We start from the raw sequence: 21,769 nt of genomic DNA, 5'->3' as shown, positions 1-21,769 counted from the left end.
ACATGACTAGACTGGGAACATGGAATGGTGATGTGGATGGATATTCTTTGGGGGAGAAATCAATAGATGGTGTCTAAAGTGGAAATTTTCTTAAAAATAGCTCTTATGAAAGTGTTATTTAAAAATCAGGAGGCAAATACTGTGAGAAAAACAAAAGGCATTGGAAGTGATTCTACCTTGGGAATCACGAATTGGGGGTGAGGAGAAATGGGGCACCTTATTTTTGACATACACCTTATAATTCATTTTGACTTTTTAAAGTACTTTGTACTTTAATTTAAACTTTTTAAATGTACATATGGGAAGTGGGAGAAAGAAAAGAAGGGAAACAAACCACAAGAGACTCTTAAATGATGGAGAACAAATGGAGGGAGATGGGTGGGGATGGGTTAGATGGGTGATTGGTATCAAGGAGGGCACTTGTGATGAGCACTGAGTGTTATATGTAAGTGATGAATCACTGACTTCTACTTCTGAAACCAGTGTTGCACCTAATGTTAAAATTTAAATTAAAAAAATAAAAATGTTTTTAAAGGTAAATAATGTGGAAAAAGCTCCTTGTAAAATCACTTAAAAGTTGCCTCTTAGTAGTAGCATTTAGTTACATGAAAGTAGTCAAGATTTTCTAATGGGCTAGGAGCCCTGCCCTCAGTGTAGTTGGAAACAACCAAGAAAATGGATTGTACATGTCTTACCACTTGGAGGCTTACTCCCTTGAAGGAGAATGAGTGCTTCCACTTTAGAGCCCATGTGACCAGAGGACGTGCACCGAGGTCCTGCCATTTCCTGAAGTCAAGGTGACAACAGCTCAGGAGAGGGGAGATGAGAAATGGGTCTGGGGAGTGGGTGGCCTGAGATCACACCTGCACTTGGTGCACTGGGGCAGGCAGCAGCTCCAGGTGAGAGGCCTAGCATGTGGAAAGTCAGCTCTGACCCTGGTTCGCTCCCTCTCTGCTTTTCCTCCGCAACTTCCGCTTTTCTTCTCTGGAGCTTGCATCTGGAGGCTGGTTTGAGTTGGATGCTAGACCGCATTTTGTTGCCAGCTGTGTGGCGGCTTAGTAGCAGGCTGCTGGTTGGTCGTTTCTCCCAGACCTCAGCATGACAACCTCCAGGGCTCTCCTTGGAGTTGTGTCCCCTCCTGACTCTTTCCTGAAGGAGTCCTTGCTGATGATAGCTGAGGCGTCAGCAGAGATGGGGATGGCTTTGCTTTCATTAAAGTTTTTTGTTGTTGTTGTTGTTGTTGTTGTTTTAGTATAAGAGAGAAACAAGTGCAGGCTATTGCTTTTCTTTCTGTTACTGTGATACTATAAGTCTAAATGGGACCTTCAACATCATATGTAAAAATTAAGGAATTTTTAGTAGTTTGCATGGTGTATAAGGAAATGGCAGTAAGCACATCATCTCTACGGCTGTTGTGGGTCTGCATCTCTGTGGTCATGTGGCATTGCTTAGCATAGTGCAGTGGCATGGAGGGTAAGAGAAACTGAAGGCGTATATCTGACGCATATGTCTACTTAACATACCTTTGCACTGAGTATGTATATTATAAAACATGCAGAAATAGCTATCTTAAAAAGGGTGAGCTACAAATACAAGTAAATAAGAGTTGAGTGTTTTTTTCCTAGACTTCACTCGATGGTCTTGTTCACTTCTAGAGACTGCTGATGTAGACACCTACCATGCTAGTTCTTCACTTCTCTCCTCTCTTAATTTCAGTGCATCAGGGCGCCCTCCACAGGATGGTGTGGGGGGCAGATCTTTTGCAGAGGAATGATTCTCTTAGAGTTCATTGCCTATAAGACTTTTTAAACACTTTTTCTCATTGTAGACACCAACTATTGACTTCTTCAAAATAATAACCATTGTAAACTCCACACCATGATGATTTCTGATGCACACTGCCTCCTTCGCACCCCCACCACACATAACTCTGTTCTGACAAGTCAGGAACCTGGGGCTCATAGAGGGGAAGTGGCTTGTAACAGGGAAGCTGAGCAGAATCAGGACCACAACCTCTGTCCCTTGAGACCTTTCACTTGTCTTTCTAGGATTCCATGGTGTGTACTAAAATTTTTCAAAGGACCCCTCTAGCCCATTTTGGCTACTTTTGTTATCTAAAAGTTGTAAAATTCATTGCATAAGGTTCTTTGCCTCTTCTGACCTGTTCATATTAATCCGATATACTTGGAGCCTAAATTCTCTGAAGCTAAGGGGCAATTTTAAGGGCAGTAGATACTGCTTGCCTTTGATTTTGTTTCCCTTTTCTTTGTTTTTCTGTTTTCCTTTTGTCTGACAGATTTGGAGGGAAATTGTTTACATATCTTGTCATGTAGCTTTCTGTCTTCCTTTGTTGTGATTGTGGGTTCTTATTTTCATCCAGAGGTGAGGCCCTTCTTACCTTGCCTGCCAGGTGTTTGCTAAACCCAATGTATTCTAGCAAGTCATTTCTCTTTTATAAAACCTGAAAGTGTCCTGATTGTTGCCAGCCTTGCCCATGGTTGTTCTCAGAACTAAGCAGTGCTGAGTCTGTAAAAATAGTAGAGTACACAAAACCACTCTCACTCCTCAGGACAGAAACTTCCACAGAGCTTCCATGTTCACCTCTTAGAGGAAAATACTCACAACTGTTTTAAGCTTTAAAACTGATCGAATGAGATTCTTTATGTTTTAGGTTTATTAGAAGGCTTTTTGTTTTATTTTGAATGTCTTTATATTCAATACAGAAGCTCAGAAGATGCTTTCCTTTGGAAGACATGGCTAGTCAGGAATATCTGAAAGAATTAAAGAATTTCTGTTTAAAACAAAGAAACTTGTTTCCCAATTGGCAAAATATGAGGATTTTTATTACCAGTGTTAGAGAAATGGTTGTATTCTGAGCTTATATTTGTTATAAGTAACGTACTGGTAAAAGCCACTCTCTTCTTTTTGTTCCTGAATGGAAAAAGCAAAAATTGTAAAATAAAAGATCTTAACTTAATTTGCTTTGAAGTAGAAAGGCTCCAGTAACACTGCTTGGATGAGATTCTCAGATTTCTTTCCTCAAGTGTCTGTGTTATATTGCTGGTGAAGTCCTGGGGCAGGGTGAGGTGGTTTTGTGGGTTTTATTTATCAGTAGCTAGTTTAAAAAAAATTTTTTTTTTAATGTTCATTTATTATTGAGAGACAGAGAGATACAGAGTGTGAAGAGGAGGGGTAGAGAGAGAGGGAGACACAGAATCTGAAGTAGGCTCCAGGCTCTGAGCTGTTAGCACAGAGCCCAATGCAGGGCTCGAACTCACGAACTGTGAGATCATCACCTGAGCTGAAGTCAGTCGCCTAACCAACTGAGCCACCCAGGCGCCCCTCGGTAGCTAGTTTTTAAAAAGAAAGGCCTCTTTCCTCCCAAGGTGCAGCACAGTGCTCAGGGCCAGGTGCCCTGAATGCAAGCCCCACACCATGGCACATGTGCCTGTATGGGCATTAAGCTAGCAAATGACAGGCAGCAAGTACATTGTATGGGGACAGTGTACATGTTTCAATTTAATAAAGATGCCTTGGCCATTAAAGTTGTAGTTTCTAAACACCAGGACAGGAACTCTTTTATTTCTACGACCCTACCCACACCCATGGGAAACTGTGTGTTTTGTGTGTTGAATTCTAAGAGCAGACATTGCTGGGAAAAAAATAAAGCATGAGGGGCACATGGGTGGCTCAGTCGGTTGAGGTCCAACTTCAGCTTGGGTCATGATCTCACAGTCTCCATGCTGACAGCTCGGAGCTTGGACCCTCCTTCAGATTCTGTGTCTCCCTCTCTCTGCCCCTAACCCACTCGCATTCTGTTTCTGTCTCTCTCAAAGATAAATAAACATATAAAAAAATTTTTAAAGAAAAATAACTAAACCATGCAATATATGGAATGAGAGAGGAGATGGGGCCAGAAGCTAACTCAGAACTGTATTGAGAGTAATGGTCATGTAACACTCAGCTGAGAGAGACCAGGTACCAAGAAATCCTCTCTGTGCAAGGGTTCCACATATAAGACATTTCTTTATATTTCTTAGGAAATCATTTTTTTAAGTGTCTACCTTCAGAATGAATGCTTGTGTGTGTGTGTTGGGGGGGGGGGTAGAAATTAATACTCAGACTATAATAAATACCTACTTTTATGCCTATTACAAATATTTATGTCTAATATCCCCAATAACTTTATCCCAAACTTTCTTATTTAATAATCTTAGTGCCACATTGAAGTTTGTGGTAATACTGTCAGCTTCCTGTGTCTTGAGAAATTCGATGGGTGTGTATTCTTTAGACCTGTGCTGTCCAGTACAGTAGCCACTAGCCATATATGGCTATTTAAGCTTAAGTTAACTTCATTGAAGTAAAATTGAAAAGGAAGTTCCTCAATCGTACTAGTCATATTTTAGGTACTCAGTAGCAACATGTGGCTAGTAGCTACTCTATTGAATAGTACTGAGACAGAACATTTTCATCATCCTGGAGTGTTTTATTAGATGGCCCTAGTCTAGAGGCTAGCATTTTTCATATTTGTGGGAAGAATTGGTTAATTCTATACTTTACACTGTAGAAGTGCCTTATTAACAGATGTCTGGGGCTGGGTGAGAAAAGCAGCCAGACAGGTGCCCATTGTGTCCCACTACTCTATACTTAGGGGTTATATAGAACAGCCTGGATTAGGAACGGTTGTTAGAGTAACGGTTGTTACTACCTACCTGCTAGTAGGATGCACATGGTTAATACTACAGGCATTAGAGGCAGAATGGCCCTTCTAGTTTGGGACTTGCTAGCTGGGTGACACTGTGCAAATCACGTGACTCTTCTGAACCTATTTGCTCATCTGTAAAGTAGGATTGAAATACTTATTTCCAGGTTTGTTTTGAAAATTTTATTAGATAAAGGAAATGGAATAAAGAATATCAAACACTGAGCACAGTGCAGGACATATAGTATGCATGTGTGCTGTGGCAGTTTCTTAAATTCATTACTATGAATAATACTGGTAATTCTTATTGTTGTCAATTTCTTTTTCCTTTCTTTTTCCTCTTTTTAACTATTTCTTTCCTCTTTGCTTTATTTCCGTTCTCCTTTATTCCTTTGTCTTCTGTCTTTTTCTTCTGATTTAAGGGCCCTGGATAATTCTGTTAGTGATGTGCATGGATAAAGAATTCCCTGTCCTTTAGTTGCGTAGTATAGTGAAGAATGGGGAATTGACATCAAACGAAACCAAACTGTGTAAGGATTCACAGAAGCACCCCACCTTTGACCAATATTTATGAGGAAGCTGGTACATGTGGGGTGGAGGAGCAGTGTGGAAATAACTGGCCAGTCGAGATGGGGTCTGTGAACTTCCCCTCATCAGCACCTACCTGTAAATGGTCAGCAAAGTGTCATGAGAGCAGTAGTTAGAAGATACCTGCTGATTACATATCTTTACTTGCGCAGCAACAAAGGAGAGAACGTGAAGCTAGAAGGCAGCAAGAACGTGAACAGCGAAGGAGAGAACAAGAAGAGAAGAGGCGTCTGGAGGAACTGGAAAGAAGACGTAAAGAAGAAGAAGAGAGGAGACGGGCAGAGGAAGAAAAGAGGAGAGTTGAAAGAGAACAGGTTAGGTCACAAAAGAATGTTCTGACCATGCATATGTGAGGTCATATGTGAGGTTGCTTTGTAGAGTTGGGGGATTTGGGACTCAAAGTACAGACACGTGTGCACGCATGTATGTACGTACACACACACACACACACACACGAACACACACACACATATTCAGGACTTCAGAGGTTTGAAAATGCCGAAGCACAATTGGAAGCACAGCAATAAATTGAATTAATAAATTGAAATTAAAAATGATGGATAAATTTTTACATTTAGAAACCTCTTGAAGTCAGTTGAGTGGTCTCCAACTAGTGTGATGCCCAAAAGATTTCTGAATATTTCTTTTTGGGCTTGGCTTAAATGCTTTGAACCTCAAATATCTGGATGATGATTAGCCTTTTCTTTAATGAACTGAAAAACCAACCACAAGGAATATTTGAATTATCCAGTGGCTGAATATCATAATAAACATATTTGTATATAACTCAGTATATACCTATGTAGCATTAGAAAAACTAATAACATCGTGGTTTTGTTTAGCCAAAAAAGATGATATTTTGGTAATACTTAGAGCATTTTATTGATGCCAGCTATAGTTGTCTTTAGAAACCTCTGTTCCCTGAATTGACTGTTCTTTTGTGTCTGTGCTGTCAGTGTGAGCCCCTCAGAACCTCTTCACCTCTCACATCTTTGAATTGATCGCTCTTTGTTATGAGCTTTGGGTAAAGGAGGAGAGATATGAACGGAGACCAATTTAAATAATACTTGAAATTCGTACTTAAAATACTTATCAACTATGGTATTAACTTCCACAGTTGAGTATTCAGCTACTATCCTTGAAACTGATCATATGCTTCAGGTTCTCTGCACATGTACTATTTCTTCCTGAGAATTTAAGGATATTTCTGTTACTATTGACATTATTGGCCAGTCAGCACTGGTGTGTTTTGGGTTTGTTTGTTTTGTTTTTCCCCACATTCTGATTTATACTTAGGGATTGCAAAGAGGAGTAAAAGTAATTAAGCTTTTGAAAGTTAAGTCTCCTAGGGGTAATTCTCACAATGTGATGGTGAGAGGAGTATGTGACAGTAATACTTCATCTTTAATGTGCTAGTGACAGTCATTAACGTTCATGTATAGCAAGTATTCTTTTTTTTATGTTAAATATAATTTATTGTCAAATTGGTTTCCATACAACATCCAGTGCTCACCCCAACAGGTGCCCTCCTCAATGCCCATCACCCACTTTCCCCTCTCCCCCACCCCCCATCAACCATCAGTTTGTTCTCAGCATTTCAGAGTCTCTTGTGGTTTGCCTCCCTCCCTCTCTATAACTTTTTTTCCCCCTTGCCCTCCCCCATGTCTTCTCTTAAGTTTCTCAGGATCCACATATAAGTGAAAACATATGGTATCTGTCTTTCTCTGCCTGACTTATTTCACTTAGCATAATACCCTCCAGTTCCATCCACATTGCTACAAATGACCAGATTTCATTCTTTCTCATTGCCAGGTAGTATTCCATTGTATATATAAACCATATCTTCTTTATCCATTCATCAGTTGATGGACATTTAGGCTCTTTCCATAATTTGGCTATTGTTGAAAGTGCTGCTATAAACATTGGGATACAAGTGCCCCTATGCATCAGCACTCCTGTATCCCTTGGGTAAATTCCTAGCAGTGTATAGCAAGTATCCTTTACCTCTTCTTGAAAATAGATAGGTATCAAAGTAGTTTTATTCTGCTTTCCTTATTCTGTTGCAAAATCTTTCGTGTTAACAGTGCTGTAAGAAACTGCACTTCTGCATGTTTGTATACATGTATGATTGTATTCTGCATGCTCATTGTATGTTAGGACATTTGTGGTTTGGATAGACGTGACTTTCCTGGTTGTCCTTGTGTTTTGAAGGCAAAAAGACAAAACGACTGTACTAATTTGGTCTTTCAAGTTATGGTTCATTTCAGTCTAGTTCAAAGAAGAGGTGAGTTGGAACTCAGATTCCTTTCTCAGCTGTTACAGGGGAAGGCCACATGTCATGCTAGGTCAGTGCTTGGCATAGCATGTGCCGTGGAAGGTTAGGCTAGGAGGAATGGGACTTGGAGCCCAGGTTGGAATCAGAGTGTCTTTGCAAATGCCCTTCTAGATACACTTTCTCCCAGATTGGCTTTTTTGGGTAAAGTTTATTTTATAAGATAAAGGTTTCTGAGGAAATGTATATGTCATGATTTGTGTTATCCTGCATTCTCTAAACCAGAATTATTGGTTAACTAAAACTTCTGTCCAGCTCAGATGTATAGCTATTTTTATTTTAAAATGTGTGCCATGGTACAAGTGGATGGTCAGCATTAGACACTGTAAAGACGTAATCTGAATTTCAGAATAAAACTTCTCTTCTTAGATCTCTTAGTCTACTCCCTTTCTGGAACAGTTAGCTCTTTTCCTTCTTGAAAAGGAAGGAAACTTCTTTTGTTTGTATTTCAGAGTTGTTTAATGTCTGTGTCCTATTTGAGCCTTACAAAAAATCTTGAGAGTTGCAAGAGAATGTTTTTTTTTTTTATTAAAAAAATTTTTTTTTAACATTTATTTATTTTTGAGACAGAGAGAGACAGAGCATGAACGGGGGAGGGTCAGAGAAAGGGAGACACAGAATCTGAAACAGGCTCCAGGCTCTGGGCTGTCAGCACAGAGCCCGACGCGGGGCTCGAACTCACGGATCGCGGGATCATGACCTGAGTCGAAGTCGGCCGCTTAACCAACTGAGCCACCCAGGCGCCCCAATTTTTTTAAATGTTTGTTTCATTTTGAGAGAGAGAGAGAGAGACAGAGTGCGAGGGAGGAGCAGGGAGAGAGAGGGAGACTGAATCTGAAGTAGGCTCCAGGCTCTGAGCTGTCAGCCCAGAGTCCGACGCGGGGCTCGAACTCCCGAACCACAAGATTATGATCTGAGCTGAAGTCAGACGTTTAACCAACTGAGTCATCCACGTGCCCCAAGAATATTCTTGATACTCATTTCTCAAATGAGGATACTGAGAAAATGGAAGGTTGAGGGTTTTCTAAAGGTCTGAGATTTCCAAACGTCTCTTGATTTCCTAGTCTATTAAATACGCATGCAACTTCAAGGTTGGATTTCTCCTCTTTACATGTTTTGGGTATGTACCTGTTTTCATTGATCCAGAGGCTTGTCATTCTCTTCCCCTTGAAAATAAGTTCCCCGCCCCCTCCCCACAAACACACACACGCACACACACACACACACACACACACACACACACACACTCAGTCTCTTCTTGAAGAGCCTGGGCCTATTCATTTGTGAGAAACCACCTGAGTCTGGTGTTCACAGATCATGGCTTTCAGAATATAGTCATTCCAGGTACCTTCTGTGTCATCAGAGAAAACACAAATCATGTTTGTTCTGTTTTAATATTAAAACGGATTTTGGTTTGGGGTTTTAAAAATTGGCAATCCATGCTTGTTTTAAATGATTCATCGGAACCCTCTAGGGCAATGAGAACCCTCTGGTTTCTTATCTAATTAAACTTGATTTCTCTGGTCTACCATCCTTAAGAGGAATATCCTCGTTCTTTGAAATCCTGCAATTGTATTTAACAGCTGCGTTCTTACAGAAGAACTATCAGATACTTTGGTGTATATCAGTAGAGTGTATATCATCATTTATTAGACTCTTTAGATCTTCGTTGACCAATTTGAAGATCTTGGGGACAATCTTTCACTATATGTTTCATAATATATCCATCACTAAGTGAATTACCACTGAAGACCATTGGGGCAAATGGTTCTTGGTGCTCCATTCAGGTGGTTCTGATGCTTTCCTTTGGGATAAATTGATTGCTGGGTAATTTCTGTGTGACAGGAGTATATCAGGCGACAGCTAGAAGAGGAGCAGCGGCACTTGGAAATCCTTCAGCAGCAGCTGCTCCAGGAGCAGGCCATGTTACTGGTAACGCCCTGTATCTGTCTTGTTCCGTAGCATTAGGGCTCATTTCTCTATCCCTCCCCTGAGCTTTGGGCATAGCCGTGGTGATTACCAGACCATTTTGGTTAGCGTTGTGGGCTGACAGGCTAAAATGGAGATGTCCTCTGTGGTCATGCTGCTTTGGGCACATTTCGAGGTGGCTTCTATTTACTTATTTCCTGTTGAAGAGTTAACCGTTCTCTTTGGTAGATAGCAAGGGTTTGAACAGAACTTGGCATTCAGTGAACAAACTAGAATGCCAAAGGCTGAAAGTTCAAAGCACATGCCATAGGATTTTTGCCTAATACACTAACTTTTGAAACCACCAAAACCAACTTTTAATTGAATTCTCTCTCTGTCCAGTGATATTATGGTTAGCAACAAGCTGTCATATTTTTCCGCAGGTAATACGCTATTTAAAATCCCAGTCATTTTGCTCTGTGATTAAAAAAAGGTGGGGGGGAAGGCATGGTCTTTGTGAAAAGTTGAGAATGAATCCAGAGAAGAGGCGAGTTGTGCGGTGGCCCATAGATTTAGTGTTCTCCTCTCCCTCTCCAAGGAGTGCCGATGGCGGGAGATGGAGGAGCACCGGCAGGCAGAGAGGCTCCAGAGGCAGTTGCAACAAGAACAAGCATATCTCCTGTCTCTACAGCATGACCACAGGAGGCCGCACCCGCAGCAGCAGCAGCCACCACAGCAGGAAAGGAGCAAGCCAAGCTATCACGCTCCAGAGCCTAAGCCCCACTATGAGCCCACTGACAGAACCCGAGAGGTATTTTCTTTCCTTTGTTGCTTAAATATTGATCCGGTGTTGCTCATTCCCTGGGAAGTTATAGAATGACTCTTAGGAGCTGTGTAATAGTAAGCCTAGACAGGGCCACAGAGAGCAGATCAGAGCCAGTCTTTTGGTTTTCTAGCCAAGAAAATGTGGTTCAGACAAGTGAAAGGACACTTGCCTGCGGTCCCTTATCTGCTTGGTGTTTTCTCCAGAGACAACCAGAGTGCCTCTGTAAACAACTCTTGGGTGAAGTGAGCACTAAACAGAGGGAAGATTATATGGCAAAATCATTCTTAAAATGTACATAAGGGGATGGTGTCCTGGTTAACTATTTTTCCAAAACCACCATGAAAATGAACAGTGCCTATAGCCCAATTATACTGACTTTTTTAACAAATCACTGATTGTGATTTGTTAATGAAATTGGTGCAGTTGGGCCACCCAGAGCCTCCTGGTGAGGATGTGGCAAAGCGGTAACTTTTGGAATACTAGGAATCCTGGAAGCTGGTTGACTTCTGCAGTGTGTTGAAACCTGGCCTGTAGGTGGCACCCTTCCACCACGTCTCACCCTCGCAGAGAGTAGATTCTAGGAACAAGTGTTCTCCGTATCCTAGAATGCCTTTGTTTTGGGTACGATGAAATGTGTTTTGAATTCCTGATGATAATCTTCTAATCTTAATCTTTTGGTGTAGTTAGTTGTGACGTTCATTTTTTTTTCTAGTTTTTTTATCATCATGTACAATCTTAGAATTCTTGCCAGGAGATTTTAAAGGCTTAATTTTTATCTTCATATTTCTTTATCACAAATTGAATTTTAGCCCTATTATATTTGCCTCCTCTCTTTCCTTGTAGCTAGAGAAAAGAGAAAATTTCTCTCTAGGGCCCTTCCACTCAAGCTTTCTTTGGGATCTCTGCTTTTCCCTACTAACACTGAGTTATGTCTTCTAATTCTCTGATGCAGGTGGAAGATAGATTTAGGAAAACTAACCACAGCTCCCCTGAAGCCCAGTCTAAGCAGACAGGCAGAGTATTGGAGCCACCAGTGCCTTCCAGATCAGAGTCTTTTTCCAATGGCAACTCCGAGTCTGTGCATCCTGCCCTGCAGAGACCAGCTGAGCCACAGGTAGCAACAGCCCGGTGGCTGTGGGCTGAGGTGACTCACATGGTAGTTCACTAAGCCATGGGCCTGCTTGTAACATTCACAGATTGGTTTGTTACCACATTAGGAAAAAAAGAGATTCACAGGAGTGATTCTAAATTAACTTACAGGTGATATCCCCTTAGTTGATAGAGAAAAGAAGGATTTTTTAAAAAGATTTTTATTATACTCATTAAGGATATCTAGATTCAGTGATTTCTTCTTTTAGTCTTTTTGTCTATCCTAACTCAGATGCTCATAAACAAATGCCTCCTTTCTCTAATTCAAAATTTTTTCAGGTTTGTTTTTAGAAAGTACATAGAGGGAGAACCAGAACCTTTTCTTAACCTTTGATCCTTGGTTCCTGGCCAGTTGCATGAGTGGGCTTTTGGAAATCCAGTGACAGACCAGTTGAAATTACATATAGAATTTCTTGGTTTGTCCAAATGTACATATTTTTTCTGGGAGAAAAGGGCCTTTCATTAGATTCTCAAAAGGTTCAAGATCCAAAAGAAGATATGATCTAGTAGGTTCAGTATGCATTTCCCTGAAGTAGGCCAGGGGAAAGGTCCTTTCATTAGGTTGACCACAGCATTCTGCCTTGTCTAGGTGAGGGAGAACCCCTGGGCTGAGTGCTATGTGGTTAAAAGAGAACCCTCTGTCCTGTCCAGAGAAAACAGTTAATAGCAGGGATTATCCATGTCAAAGATCTGAGAGGTCCTTAAAATACAGATTCCTATTCTCTTACTGAAAATAAGTAACATTTAGACATTTGGCACCTTGAAGCCTGAGTTGACTTGTCACGGATGCTTGCATGTGTTCGGGGACAAAAGTTCATATTCTTGTGATTGAAGTAGCTGTGGTGTTCAGAAAAAAAAAAATCCAAAGGAGGATTTGAACATGCTTTACAATAAATAATACCAGTATGGAGGAGTTGTTTAAAAAAAAAAAGAAGAAGAAAAGAAAAAAGAAGGACCAGACCTAATAAGCAAAGCATGTGTTTGTGGGGTTGGGGGGTGTTAGGGGACAGGGAGGAATTTACATGCAGTCAGCAGTGTGTTGATTCACAGAAGAGCTGAGCCACAAGCCAGATTGTGAAGAAAACAGTACAGGTTAAAGGGGGGAGAGGGAAGGGAAGAGGGACTAGTACAGTAGGTTTGTTTAACAACATTTGGATGAAGAGTCTAGGACTAAACTTTTTATTCTGAAAGTTAAACTTACAACAAATAGAAAATTTTTATCTATTTGGCCACTAACAATTTAGAAAATAGGAGTTCCTGAATTATGTAGGCTACTTTTATATTAATGATTATAGCCTCCCTTTTCTTCTTTTTACCTAAAGTTGCTTTGGACTGAAACCTATGCTTATGAAAAAATTCTTTGAGGAGACTGTTCACATAGGATTCTATTTTTAAACCCAATTTTTATTATAGTTGTAGATAATGCTTTGTTTCACATTTTTCCACCTGAAAATTTTAAACATTTAAGCGGTCTGGGATTATGCCAGTAAATGGAATTTGTCCCTCTCCTATGGGACTTATTCTGAATCTTGCATGTAGAAAGGTTGAGCCAATTGTGATTTGGTATTTTTAGTTCTCATTAAGTGCGTTGATATAATAGATAGCATAGCTGGAATTATATAAATTGCAATCTAATATAATAAAATATAGATTATTTCAGAGATTTTTTTCCCAACTTAAAAGCAACCAGATTAACTCAGGTGACAAGTTGTTGTTAACATTTTTTTCAATTGTCAAGTAGAAGGCATACTCCAGTAGCAGCAGCAGAGGGAATGATAGTATTGAATATTCCTAAAGAAACCAAAATTCCTTTTTTTGTAACTACTATGAACATGGATAGCAATCTCTAAAGCATGAGTGTTTTATGACTTGAGAGAAGAAAGAAATAAAATCGGTGTATTTGAAAAGTTGGCTGTTTTTAAGTTGTATTGCTGTAATCTGCCAACACATAGGGGTTTGTCTTTGCTCATTAAATGTGTTCTGTGGTTATTTGGTCTGAAATTTTACGAGACCAGGTGATGTGAGGATGGATAGATAGGTCTGCATGTATGGCAGTGTCTGTCTTGTGGTTTTTCTTTTCTCCCTCTCTCTGCCTGTCCACTCTCTGCTTTGACATGGATGTGCATGTAGCATGTTGTCCTCCCTTTTAGGATTAGGACTCTGTGAGGGTTTTTTTGTGTGATTTTGTTTTGTTTCCTTAATCTTTGTGTTTACTCCTATCTGTAATGTTAGTCTGGATATTAAAAGAGTTTTCTTTATAAATGTAAATTTGCTTTTTTCTATATATTGTGTTCCCCAGACTGCTTCGTCCCTTAGAAGTATAACTGTTCCACTGCTTGGCTTACCGAGTACTGTATTGCCCCAGTTTGCCTTCCCCTACTTCTTGTTTTGGATTTGGTATTGACCAGAAAAGCGTTTTATGCAGAACGCATTGAATGTTTTGTGTTTTGTTTTCTTGTAAGGTACAGTGGTCCCACCTGGCATCTCTCAAGAACAATGTTTCCCCTGTCTCGCGATCCCATTCCTTCAGTGACCCTTCTCCTCCCAAATTTGCACACCACCATCTTCGCTCTCAGGACCCATGTCCACCTTCCCGCAGTGAGGTGCTAAGTCAGAGTTCTGACTCTAAGTCGGAGGTACCTGACCCCACCCAAAAGGCTTGGTCTAGATCAGACAGTGACGAGGTGCCTCCAAGGGTAAGAAGCAGAAAGACAGATGTGTGCTTCTTTTTTCCATTTTGTTATTTAAAAAAATATTTATTTTAATTAAGGGTATGATGGCTTCACCAGAATGAAGGGGCAATGAAACTTCAAAGGAACTTTTTACAGTGGGGAAAGTTCCATAGTTAGGCAGTTATATTCAGCCAGTGGCCAGTTAGCTTTTTATGGTTGTTGTTAGTGCTATACTTAAACACAGAGTAACAGAATAATATATGAGTAAGTCTATAAAGAATATACTTCTAGAACAAAAAGAATCAAAGTATATTTTAGCAGCTGTCTTACACATTTATGCAAAAGCTATAAATTGTTTTGCAACATTAATGATTATCAAAATTTTCAGAAAAGGTCTTTTAAGAAAAATTTAACATAAACATTTCCAAAAAAATGATTTTGTTCTTTTTAAATTGAGGGATTTTTGTTTTTCAATTTTTTGTTTTGTTTTTGGTAGTTAATGGCGAAGTTAAATGAAAGGCACTTTTTCATTTCGTTAATTTTTCCCTCCACTTGGAATTTGCTTCCTCTGAATATTTTCTTGCTTCCTACCAGTCTTCATTTCCTACTGATCCGTTTGTAGACCATTGTTTGGTTTCTTTGAGCTTATTTTTCTGATTCTCACATTATCTCAGCAAAATGCTTTGTATGTCCCCTGCCACTAAGCTTCAGTACAAACATCATTTAAATGTTACGGAAGTGTAGAAAGGCTGTTTGTCCTGGCTCCTTTGATGCCTTTGACTTAAATTTTCTCTATCATATTGAATCAGTGGAGGGCATAGAAGGATCAGGGAGAGGGGTAGTGATAGTAAGGCTCACATAATTCAGACTGTTGTAAAAATATGTTTTGGTAGGGAAATATTTTTTTCTTCTCATTTTCAATAATTTAATTGCTATATTTTTCTACCCCAAGGTTCCTGTGAGGACAACATCTCGTTCTCCTGTTCTGTCGCGTCGGGATTCCCCACTGCAAGGCAGTGGACAGCAAAATAGCCAAGCAGGTCAAAGAAACTCCACCAGGTAAGAGAAGAGGGAACCTTAAGAATAGGTTTACTGCACAGAATATTCCATCATACTTGTTTTCATAAAAATGCTCATAAACATGGAACCATCTGGGGTAAAGAAATCATCAGTTTATAAAAGAAAAACTGCCAGGAAATCCATTATCATGAATAATAGCAAACTGGTCTATAGTGAAAAAAGAGTCTGAGTCCAATGGTATGTTTGGCAGTTTTAAAATGAAAACTCCCTGTCTGTGTAAGGGCAAGTGGAAGGGAAGGCAGGGGAGAGTCTGAGACAATTGTAACCTGAGGGAGTTTATCCTCTAAAGGATGTCCTAATGCCTTGGGAGTGGTATGGAAATCACAAACGAAAGAAAGTGCGGGGTTGACTTGCAGTCTGTAATAAACTAGTGAGTTAACCAAATAATATTTTCAGGTTATAGAGCTGTTCTGTTACTTAAAATAGCTAAACAGCTATCTAAATTTGAATTTAACTTAATTAAAATTCAATATAATTAGAAGTTATTTTCCTTAGCTGTGCTAGTCCCATTTCACATGCTCAGGAGCCACGTGCATGTTATACTACCATGTTATACTACTCAGCTACAGAGTGTTTTCATCCTCTCTGTGATTTCCATTGGTCAGTGCCGTCCTAGGAGAAGGAAAGGGCACTATGTTGACTATTTTGTACTTGATCACCGCCAAACCTCTGAAGTTAGCCTTGTGCACATCTAGCCTTTTAGAACTTGAAGTGCTAAGATGGAAGACAGGCCAGAAGCCGCAGAGAGCCTTCTTAGTCCTTAAATGATCAGGGTAGACTGTGGGATTCTCCTGTGATTGAGTCTCTGTATTAATTGTAACCTAGCAAACTTGTGCTCTGATTGCATCCGTGGCCAGGGTACATCACAACCTGTGCTTTCTGTCATGTTTCTAACACAGCCCATACAAGGGAGTATGCTGCATAAGTGTTGGCCCTTGAAGGCACTGATGGACAGTGAGAATAGTATAATTTTGTGTGTGATTACATAAGTAGACTTTTTTATAATAAGAAACTGAGTTTGTAGCTGTGACAGAAATAGTAATGCTTTTAGACTGAACAGTAGCATTTCCTGTCAGTTGTGATGAAGATGTGGGGTCTGCTAATGGTAGCCTGTCATTTAACATTTTTGATATGAGATTATCTGGGACACTTTGTATACCCAAAACCAATGTGACGTGTGTGAACTATACTTGAATTTAAAAAAGGATCTGGGAGATAAAAATCCATGAATAACCTAATTAACTTTTGGTGAATTTAGTGTTAAATGCTGTTTTAATGTTAAATGTTGCCATTTTTTTCTCACCTAGATTTCAAAGACATCGATGGACACATCACGCATATGTTTATAACTTGATCTTGGCATAATGCATTAGCTTTTCTCTTTTCTTTTCTAACAGCAGTATTGAGCCCAGGCTGCTGTGGGAGAGAGTGGAGAAGCTGGTGCCCAGGCCCGGCAGTGGCAGCTCCTCGGGGTCCAGCAACTCAGGATCCCAGCCTGGGTCCCACCCTGGGTCTCAGAGCGGCTCTGGGGAGCGCTTCAGAGTGAGATGTAGGATGCCTTTGTTTTTCCCTTCCCTCGTTAACAGTATTGGGCTATGATAGTGTATTGGAGGTTCTTTTTAATCATGTAAAAAGGCCTATGGTTTTTCCACAGCTGCATACCACAAAGCAATGTTTCAGTACAGGTTGCTAATGCTACCATAATTTTAATAACAAAGAGTTCACTTTTGAGAGCTTACACATGCCTCTCACTGTGAGCACTTTATATGCATAATCTCACTTAATCCTTAAAATGACCGAGGGAGAGGGGAGAGGGGAGAGGGGAGAGGGGAGAGGGGAGAGGGGAGAGGGGAGAGGAATGTATTGTGTCTCCATTTTACAGATTAAAGCAACTGCAATTTAGTGAGATTGATAAACTTGTCCAAGATGATTAGCTAAATGTCTGAGCTGGGATTTGAACCCACTTCTTAGAATGTAGGCTCCCATCCACTCTGTCATCATTATTGGTTATTTTAACTGTCAAAATATTAAGTTAGTGAAAGTTCCCTCCAGTATGTCATTGACATAATGTAACAAGGTGTTACGAATACATGCTAAGCAGAGTCAGGTCTGAGTGTGAAGCCTTGAGTAGGGTTAGCAGGAGTGGGAGGGAGAAGGAGGGGAGAGAGGCAGAGGCTGGGTGGGCTGGGTCAGCTTTATGTGACGCACTTCTCTATGTTTATCCATTTCTGCTCTTGAATTTCACAGCGTCATCCAAATCTGAAGGCTCTCCATCTCAGCGCCTCGAAAATGCAGTGAAAAAATCTGAAGATAAGAAGGAAGTTTTTAGACCTCTCAAGCCTGCTGTAAGAATTCTACAAAATCAGTTTTACTTATTCCAAGCTTGAGTGAGATCTCTTAAAAATATGTGGTTGAGAAGCTTACAGTCTTTTTCATGGGGCCCTCTTACAGATTTCAGGACTTAGAAAGAGTGCCGTGTCCTCACACATTTGTGCACACTCATACCCCACCACTATAGTAATTTTTTTTCAAAAAGTACAAAAGAAAGAAAAGCCTTTTTATTTTTACCTCTTTGCTCAGCGTTAACCTTTATGTATTCTTGATAAGTTGGGCATTTACAAAGTGGCTTTAAAAAAATTTTTTTTTTAATTTATTTTGAGTGGGAGTGGCAGAGAGAGAGAGAATCTCAAGCAGGTACCACGTTCAGTGCAGAGCCCTATGTGGGGCTCAGTCCCACGACCGTGGGATCATGACCTGAACTGAAATCCAAAAGTGTTGTCTGAAAATGTCTGACGCTTAAACAACTCAGCCACCTAGATGCCCCAAAACTGGCTTTTAGACTAAATTTTTTTACATTAACTTCTTTCTTCAATTCACCTATTATTTAAATTCTGCCTTTTGGTACCAGAAATGACGGTTTTGACTTCCTCATACTTGGTCTTTAATCCTTGTTGCATTAACTGACCATGTAACTGTGCCCATTGGGGGTTTTAAGCCTTTTGGAATTTTGATTTCTTGCTTGAATTGATTTCTGTACTTCCCCTCACTCCCCTCTCTCCCGTGCTTCCTTGTGCTGTGCATTCTTCATCACTGATGGCTTCTCCGGCTCACTGAAACTGCTACTGCACTGAAGGGTGAAGTGGTAAGCCCCATCTCTGAAAGATTCTGCAGCAGAACAACATTCCAGCTGCCTCTTCATTTTAGCTTATAATCCATCCACATTTCCTTTCCGCCCTCAACTTCCCTTTTTGTTCTTTTCTAGAATTCAAAAGTCCTAGACTTCTGCTTTATCTTTTTAACACAGAATTTACTGCATACATTTATTGTTAAATACAGCTTCTAAAAATAACTTCTTAAAAAGCTACAGTTGTAATTATGAAATAGTTAAGACCCAAGGTCCAATACACTGTTATTTCAGAGGCTTAAGCTCAAAAAAGAACAAGATCTTCTTACCTGTGGAGAAGGAAACTCAGTTGGAACTGCTAAAAAGAAAAAGGAAAAGTGACTACATAGCCTGCTTTTAAAAAAAGTCATTACTTCCAAATGTAATTCCCAAGTAGAAACCTCAGACTTTTATATGAAAATGTAGAGTATAAATAATAATTACACTTAAAAATTATATTTGGATAATTGAGTATTAAAATATCTCAGTATGGAAGAGTAAAGGGAAGCGAAGCTCCTTATGAATGATATCTTTGAACGTGGATTTCCGTTCTGTCTGATGTTCGTATTTGTTGGCAGCGTTGCAGGGAAGTGTGGGTAAGATGGCACCAGGGAAGTGTGCCTCACCTCCTGCTGACAGCAGCACGCACTGCCTGCACTTTCTCACTTTCTGTGTCATGGACCCTCTTAGGAATGTGGCGAATTGTTAACACTCTGTGAAGTGAGACATGAATAACATACTCACTTTTCTTAGCTTTGAAATTGTTAAAAATAAAAGAGTTAAAAATAATGAGTTCACCAAATAAAAACTCCCAGTCAGCCCTTTTTAACTAAAATCTTGCTTTCTGGATAGTTTTCTCGAGAGAAGACTTTGTTATATGGGCAGAAATCCAGGGATTTGCCTTCACACATTTGTTGATCCAGAATTTTACATTAGGGTTTTTAAAAAACACTATTACCTTATTGTAAGCAGATTGTTTTTTATTGTTGTGAGATTTGAACTGTGTGCAACATCTTTAGCTTCTTTTCTATCGAAAGCTTGAAGAGCTCACCTTCTTATTAATTATACTGGTAAATACAAAATAGTTTTACAAAACTGATACTGTGGCTATCTTATCAGTAGTTAAAATGAAGAATGTCTCATAATTTGCTGTTTTCTTCCCACTGCCCCCTGCGTGTGCCCCTTTGCCTTACTCCTTTTTGTCCTGTGCATTAGGATTTGACTGCACTGGCCAAAGAACTTCGAGCAGTGGAAGATGTGCGACCGCCACACAAAGTGACAGACTACTCCTCATCCAGTGAAGAGTCAGGGACAACAGATGAAGAAGATGATGATGTAGAACAAGAAGGAGCCGAGGAACCCACCTCTGGACCAGAGGACACCAGAGCAGCGTCAGTCCTTGGTGTATTTTAGAGAGGCTGAGAATGTCTCCACTGAGCTTTCTTTCCATTTGGAACCGTTTTTTTCTAAACCTATCCTGATTCTATGGCCATTTAACATTTAGTTCTCCTGGATTCAACAGCAGACAGCCTTCATGTTTTTCCCTCTTCTGTGTGTGTGTGTGTGTGTGTGTGTGTGTGTGTGTGTGCGCGCGCGCGCGCGCGTGGGCACGTGTGTGCCTCTCCCCAAGACCCCGACGTGTATTTTATTTTATTTTATTTTTTTAATTTGAGGAAATGACAGAAGGGAAGTTTCAGTTTGATTGAACCATGTTAACCATAAGAATTCATCCTAAATTTTTTGCTTAAAAACAGACAATACTGGCAGAAAGGTCTTTGTTGAAAGGGAAAAGCTAAGCATTTATTTTCCTTGAGGAAACTATATCTGTAGCCTGACCTCATCTTACGCCTTTGGGAAGGTGGAAAATCTTTTTTTTGTTGTTGTTGTTTTTTTTTGTTTTTTTTAAAGTTTTATTTATTTATTTTTGAGAGAGAAACAGAGAGAGTGAGCAGGGGAGGGGCAGAGAGAGAGGGAGAGAGAGAATCCCAAGCAGGCTCTGCCCTGTCAGCATGGAGCCCGATGCGGGGCTCAAACTCACACTGTGAGATCATGACCTGAGCCGAAACTAAGAGTCGGACTCTTAACCGACTGAGCCACCCAAGCACTCTGGGAAGATGAAAAATCTTAAACAGGATGTTTTCTGTTCGTGGGATTATTATGGCCCTTCACTTCTGAATTTTGTTCCAATAGGTCATCTCTGAATTTGAGCAATGGTGAAACAGAATCCGTGAAAACCATGATTGTCCATGATGATGTAGAAAGTGAACCAGCCATGACTCCATCCAAGGAGGGCACTCTAATCGTCCGCCAGGTACCTGTGTCTTCTCTTTGTTGTTAGAGGCAGAGCTTCTCCTGTAGTCATTAACCCACTTGCTCATTCACTCACTCATGCTGTTTCTACATCATCATCTGTTTTCATGTTAACAAGACCCAGAGGGTAGAGTATCGGGGGCTAGGGAGGCAGGTATGTGCTGCATGCCAAGAAGGTAGCTAGCGGTCTTCCACCCCACATTGCTGCTCCTCTGCATGTTTTGCGGCAGCCCTCATTCAAGCACCACGCCGATTCTCACAGTCTGTGTCTGAGCAGTAGAAAAGCCACATGGAGTCCTTCAGCAAGCTTGCAGGGCGAGGAGGCAGACCCCGGTCTGTAGCAGGGCAGCCGCAGAGGTTCTGCAGAGAGCTCCCAGCTCTGGGCATCCACAGTGCTCAGCAGGAGCAGCCCTTTGGCAGGAGCAGTTGAAGAGCGGATGAGCCTCCTCAGTCACAGGAGGGCCTTGTGGAGCAAAAGGGTTGGGAGGTCTCGCTTGTGTGTTCCAAAACGTTAGTTTCCTCACTTGTTGAATATTAAATGTGTCGGATTACTCAGTTTTACAACTGTCTGTTCATTTCTTAGCTTAGAAGACAGAGAAGTGATGCACTTCCCATGACATAGAACAGGCGCCTTTCTAGTGTTTTGGACTTTTCCTGAGTGTGTTTCATGCAATGGCAATGCATTCGGATGGAAAGTGGGAAGAAGGTGGAAAAGACCAGGATTCAGAGAAGCGACAGGGTACTCTCTAGGGCTTTAGATAGATATTTAAAGAAACAAAAAAGGCTAGTGGTTTTGGTAACAACAGCTAGTGTGGCAGATAAACCAAATAAGCCGTCACCGCGCAAGTCCTGTGGCCACCAGATGAGGTACTTTGAATTCTGTTGGCTCAATGTAGGCATTCGGCGAGGAAGTGTGAACAATTTTGGCCAGTTTCCTCCGGTCTTTCCTTGATAATTTAACAGTTTGAAAAGTCACACAGCACCATTAAGTCAGTTATCAGTAGGGACATAGGGAATTTCAGCAGCGCTTGAGCGAGAC

At 40.5% G+C, this 21,769-nt stretch overlaps 1 protein-coding gene across 45 annotated transcripts in view; it reads left to right on the top strand.

Annotated features, from left to right (window-relative positions):
- Nucleotides 1-21,769, top strand: part of MAP4K4 (mitogen-activated protein kinase kinase kinase kinase 4) — a 188,162-nt gene that overhangs the window by 142,288 nt on the left and 24,105 nt on the right. For 6 of the 45 annotated variants that reach the window (XM_042931913.1, XM_042931898.1, XM_042931914.1 and 3 more), the window contains 11 exons: nt 5,443-5,604; nt 9,468-9,554; nt 10,129-10,341; nt 11,309-11,470; nt 13,968-14,201; nt 15,130-15,236; nt 16,655-16,806; nt 17,505-17,602; nt 18,391-18,399; nt 19,636-19,811; nt 20,611-20,731. In XM_042931913.1, coding sequence (XP_042787847.1) covers nt 5,443-5,604; nt 9,468-9,554; nt 10,129-10,341; nt 11,309-11,470; nt 13,968-14,201; nt 15,130-15,236; nt 16,655-16,806; nt 17,505-17,602; nt 18,391-18,399; nt 19,636-19,811; nt 20,611-20,731 — 1,521 coding nt within the window. The remainder of the gene's footprint in view (nt 1-5,442; nt 5,605-9,467; nt 9,555-10,128; nt 10,342-11,308; nt 11,471-13,967; nt 14,202-15,129; nt 15,237-16,654; nt 16,807-17,504; nt 17,603-18,390; nt 18,400-19,635; nt 19,812-20,610; nt 20,732-21,769) is intronic. The other 39 variants (XM_042931929.1, XM_042931926.1, XM_042931912.1 and 36 more) reach the window with 27 other exon arrangements.

This window comes from Panthera leo, chromosome A3 (assembly GCF_018350215.1).
Source record: "Panthera leo isolate Ple1 chromosome A3, P.leo_Ple1_pat1.1, whole genome shotgun sequence".
NCBI classification, from domain to species: Eukaryota; Metazoa; Chordata; class Mammalia; order Carnivora; family Felidae; genus Panthera; species Panthera leo.
This window is presented reverse-complemented; position numbering and strand designations above follow the sequence as displayed.